General features: G+C 40.5%; 1 protein-coding gene across 1 annotated transcript; it reads left to right on the plus strand.

Annotated features, from left to right (window-relative positions):
- Positions 1-2,614: 2,614 nt before the first annotated feature.
- LOC119684435 (uncharacterized protein K02A2.6-like) lies at positions 2,615-4,006 on the plus strand. Its single transcript, XM_038098480.1, has one exon. It carries the CDS (start codon positions 2,615-2,617, stop codon positions 4,004-4,006), a length of 1,392 nt encoding a protein of 463 aa, XP_037954408.1.
- The last annotated feature ends 1,851 nt before the right edge of the window (positions 4,007-5,857 follow it).

Here is a 5,857-nt window from a genome sequence, read left to right on the forward strand (position 1 = left end):
TTACATGTCCTAAGTATTTCGTTGATGTCTTGAAGAACTCGCACTCTTAACAGTGATAATTCTTAGGTTTGCTTCGCGAAGTCGTCTTAACACTGTACTTAGGTTTTCTTTGTGTTCCTCGTAGCTGTTGCCCGTGACGATTATATCATCCAAATATGCAAAAGCGTAAGGTTCTAAATCCACCCCTATTACTCGATCTAACGCCCGTTGAAAAAGGGCGGGCGCGGAATGTAGGCCAAAAGGCATTACTTTCCATTGAAATAATCCGCGACCGGGCACAGTGAAGGCTGTATATTGTTTACTACCTTGTTCCATTGGGATTTGCCAGTATCCATCGCGAAGGTCCAGACTGCTGATATATTTGGCATTCCTTAACCTATCTAAAATGTGGTGAATGCGAGGTAGAGGGTAAGCATCGGGGAATGATTGTGTGTTTAGTTGGCGATAGTCTATACAGAACCTCCACTTGCCATTCTTCTTCCGTACCAACACGATTGGGGCATTGCATGCGCTTCTCGACTGTTCGATGTAATCGTTCTTTAATATCTCGTTAACATGTTCATTGATGATTGCTTGCATCACCGGATTGCGTGGGTGATATTGTTGTTTGATGGGTTGCTCGTGACGCATGATAATGCGATGTTCCGTGATGTTACTGGGTCCTTTAATCTGTGAGAACTTATCTAATTCCGGTTTCAAAAATTCCTTGAATTTTACCTCCATTGTCCTTTGTTTTGATGTTGATACTTGTATGGTGTTTGCTACCGTAGTCCCGGGTTTGTGATATCTAAACTGTAAATTTTGGCCTCCGCAGGTTAGTGAGGCTCTCATAGCAGCCAAGAAGTCCAGTCCCAAAATTACCTCATCGATCAGGTTTGGTAGTAGAATTAATCTTTACTGTGTAGTTCTTGTCCCGAGCATGATAGATGTTGCCATTTGTTGCTTGGTGGAGTGTTGTCCGCCATCCGCCATACGTACTTGTGTAGGTTCAGAGTTACGGATGATTTTTCCCTTAAGTTTTGCTGCTGTTTGCGAATTGATGAAATTTCGCGAGGATCCTGTATCGATCGTTGCTTTTATGATTTGTTGATTAATAGTTACTTGGGCCGACAGACGTGATTCACTGAGCTTCATGCATCCTACTGGTGGGACGGGGCGTTGTCTTGTGGTCTCATCGCCCCGTTCTGTCGATGGACCCTGACCTCGTTTCCTTGGTTCCTGCAGCAATCAATTGTACGTTTTCCTCTTTTCACGCATTCCCAGCAAAATAAGATGCTTGTAAAACGACAATTCCACCTCAAGTGTCCTTGTTGCCCGCAACGACGACAAGCTGTCCTGACATCTTTGATCTTGTCTTCAGACGCATCAATTACACTTGCTTTGATCTCCTTAGCTGGTACCGTATTTCTTACTTGACGGTCTGTAGCTGTCAGTGCCTCCAGGTCCCCAGCTAATGTCAACATGATGTTCTGCAGTGCTAATACATAATGTCTGAACAGTTCCCTGTGTTGTTGCAGGCGGGCTCGTATTTTGTCCTCTAATTGTTCGAAGTATCTTGGGGTCAAGAAGAATGCTAATATTTCTGCTTTGAATGATGGCCACTCGGTCCATCGCTTGTTGTTATTCCTGAACCAGATCAGTGCCTTGTCTTTTAGTACTTCAGGCATTAGCTTCGGTAATAAGTCCCTATGTATACCATACATATCCGCCAGTTCCTCGATCCGTTATATAAATGGTAGTATTTCGTGTTCCCCTGAGTAGTGGCATCCCCATTTTCTGACTTGATTGATTATCACTGGATATTCTGCCATGGTTACACTTCTTCTCTTAGTTATCGAAGGACGTCTATTTTCAATGACTCCCGGTGATGAGCTTCTGATATGTGGTTTAGCGAGTTCCTGTAGCCGGGCGGTATCTTTCTCAGCTTCTCTTAGTTATCGAAGGACGTCTATTTTCAATGACTCCCGGTGATGAGCTTCTGATATGTGGTTTAGCGAGTTCCTGTAGCCGGGCGGTATCTTTCTCAGCTGCCTCTGAGTCCATGAACGTTGAAAGTTTTTTCCGAAGTTCCTCTAGTGAACCACTTGGATCTAATCCGAACTCGTCTGCGTAACTCACCAGTTCCTCCTTTTAAGCGAAATAAATCCAAGATTTACCTCCTGATGTTAATCGTTTGTCGAAGCGTCTGCTGTTTTACGGCCTGCTTGTCCTGTCACTTCCTTGATTCCTGATGGTACCACCGTTGGTTTGTCTTCCATACTCAACTGAAGATGTTGGTCAGTTTTGCTCCCACTGTCCCTGCTTGGGCGTCAATTGTAACGAACCTTTCTGGCCGGGGTTTTGCTCGCCGGATTCCAGGTCCAGTCCTACAATAAATTTATTTGATAGGAACAGTGGAAAGTGTGAATACACGGTGGACGGTGACGTTGGTGCGATGATGTGGTTACCTTCTTCATATCTGACCTTCCTCATATCGGTCAGATATGAATTGATAGTAATAGAAATTTGTATTTCTATTACTACTAACGAAATGTTAATTTCGTTATTATTAATCATTTTTAATAGAAATGTGTATTTCTATTAAAAATAAAAAAAAAATAGGAATCGAGATAAAATGGGAAACACTATAAATACTTTACCAGTAACACATAAAATGATCACATATGAAACAGCAAAGGATCCAATTCTAAAACAAATAATATATTATATTACAAATGGTTGGCCTAACAAAACAATAAATAATAGAGAATTACAAGCATTTTTACACAGGAAAAATGAGTTATCATTAATAAATGAATGTGTTGTGTACGGTGAACGTATTGTTATTCCACAAGTCTACAAAAAACGTGTACTTAAACAATTACATCGTGGTCATCAAGGTATTGAGCGTACCAAGGCATTAGCACGGAGTTTTGTATATTGGCCAAACATTGATACTGATATAAAAACATTTATTCAAAATTGCAATCAATGTGCAAATGCAGCAAAGATGCCTACGAAAACATTACTTCATTCTTGGCCCACACCAAGCGAACAGTGGGAGCGGGTGCATATAGACTATGCTGGACCGATAGAAGGATGGTATTTTTTGGTCATTGTCGACGCATATTCAAAGTGGCCGGAAATTGTTCAAACAAAAGCAATGTCATCACAAGCAACCGTGAATATTTTAAATGATATTTTTGCCCGATTTGGTCTGCCAAAAACAATCGTATCAGATAATGGAACACAGTTTCGTAGTGAACATTTTGAACAATTCTTAAAACATAACGGCGTTGAACATCTATATTCCAGCCCTTACTATCCAATGTCGAATGGTCAAGCTGAAAGGTTTGTAGACACTTTCAAAAGATCTTTAAAAAAATTAGAAGGAGAGGGGACGATCACACAAAATTTATGCACATTTGTTCAGACATATCGTTCAACACCGAATGTAAACTCACCAGAGAAGCGATCTCCAGCAGAAGTCATGTTCGGAAGGAAAATGAGAATAAATTTAGATTTGCTGCAGCCAAAAAAGCTACACAATGCAAAGTTAAGTCCAAATAAATTCAAAATGGAAAAGCAATTTAACAAAAGGCACGGTGCCAAGGAAATAAAATACTTTCCATCAGATAAAATTTACGCCAACATTCCAAATGGAGTTAACCGTTTCAAATGGATGCCTGGGGAAGTCATTGAGGAAAAAGGAAAAGTAATGTACAATATTATTCTGAACAATGGAAAATTAATTCGAATTCATTGTAATCAATTACGAAAGCGCTACCACGATCAAAATAATAACCACAGGTTTTGGGAAGCTGCACTAGATGTGTATGACTTACCGCAACAATCAGATCAGTTTACAAAAGCACTCAACAATCAGACACTGCCTAATATTCTACCACTATCGACATCGCCAACCGAGTTACCCATAATGCCTACAACAATTTTAACACCTACATCACCTGTTCTTCGTAGGACAACACGTAATCGCAAAGCAGTCACTAGGTTTCAACCACAGTAAAACATTTCGAAAAGGGAAGGTGTTACGATATAAAATCAATTATCGTAACGAGATGGCATCACTAAGGTGATCAGCTGTTTTGGAGCATGCGAAGCGAAGATAGATAGAAAAAGCGCGTGCACATGTAATAATTAATTGATAATTGAATAAATGATTTTGAATAAATAAAATAGAATTATCTAAACACAGAAATATAACAGTAATTTTTTTTTCTAGGAGATATGGACCCATGGGGTTTTGAGAATTGGCATTGTAGACACATTTTCAAATGGCCATATCTCAAGTTCTATAAAAGGTAGAAACTTGAAATTTATTGCGTTTTAAAGATAATTGGTTGAACTTTTAAGAAATTGTTTAAACAATTAAGATTGTTTATATTTAAGTACTAATATTAACCGTTAAATTTCAAAAAAAAAGATACCTCAAAACGGTACGCAACATTTTTCATTTTTTATATTTTATTTAGATTCAGTTTTAAATTTTACTAAGAAAACAAAATTTTCATGATGGCACCAATTTTTATACATTTTTCAAATTTTTTTTTTTTCTCATAAAACAAATCAAACACACGCGTGCTATATTTACATTGAATGATTTTTCAAAAAATATACTACAAATATTCTTATATAATATTTTTGATTTCAATTAGTAATAAAATTGTACATAAAACCCCTTGCTAGGTAGTCACCTTGTCGTGGTGTAGGGGCTTATTGTGGACTGAAGCATGTCATATGGAAGTCATGACATGATGATTTTTCATGTGACATGATTCAGCACACAAACTAAGAACTGCCGCCAACGCACAGGTTGAAAGTAGGTATCTACGATTCCTGATCAGTCGTTGAGGCTAGCTAGTGGACTTTAATGGACACTTGCTAATTGGTCAGTCCTATAGGAAAGTGCGGCTATCTATCAGACCAATGACTCGCCTTCAGTACGGTCATGTCTCTGCTGTTTGTGGGTCGCCGATAGTCGGGCGGGGGAGAAGGAAAACTCCCTAGGGCAGGGTCTGTACATATTCTAGGCTCCCAAGGCTAGGTCTTGATAGACTGGAATATGAACATACCTATTGCCCCAAACAAACCCCCTAAACTCACAGTGGAACAGCTATGCTGGTGAACTTGCTTGACAGGGTAGAGTCAAGCTTAATAGCGAACTCCGTACCAGGTCTGGCAAACCTACGGTTTCAATTTGTCCTTCCCATGGGGGCGCTCATGGGTGACCAACCTGCACGGTTTATTTAAACTTACTTTGTATGGAACAAAATAACATTTTCAATTCTATGGACTGCACACCTTTAAATGTGCAAAATATGGTTTTACAAAGCCAAAACTTATCACTGAACGAGGGGGCACCTGGTACCATCGTCAGTGAACAAATGGACCACGACTTGTTGGAGAGGGCACCTGGTCCTCTACCCGACAAGCCGGAGGAAATGGACATTCCACTTAGCCAAGAGTCGGCTGGGATGTCTATCTCCTCGGAACAGGAGAGAGATCTTCTGGAGCCTGGTCTAACTAAAAAGACTCAAACGAGGGTGAAGCTATCCGGCGCTGGACGCAAAAGGTTGAAGGCTTTACTTGCCAAGGGCATCCCGCTGGAAACAGCAAGGTCCTTGGCAGTAAAGCCGGCCACTGCGACTAACGAAGGGCAGGCAACACCAAAAAGATCCCGATCGGACAGCTCTACACCAACATCAAGCTCAAAACCGACAAAGCGGATTGCACTACAGGGCAAGAAAGTTGATAATAAATCAACAGTGCCTGCAACTGCTTTGCCGATTTTCAGTAGGATGAAGGAAGTAGAGACCTCACACGGGGGCAAACCTGGTCCCAGTAAAGAGGTGGCGAC

The sequence above is a fragment of the Teleopsis dalmanni genome, chromosome 1 (genome assembly GCF_002237135.1).
Source record: "Teleopsis dalmanni isolate 2A chromosome 1, ASM223713v2, whole genome shotgun sequence".
Classification (NCBI taxonomy): Eukaryota; Metazoa; Arthropoda; class Insecta; order Diptera; family Diopsidae; genus Teleopsis; species Teleopsis dalmanni.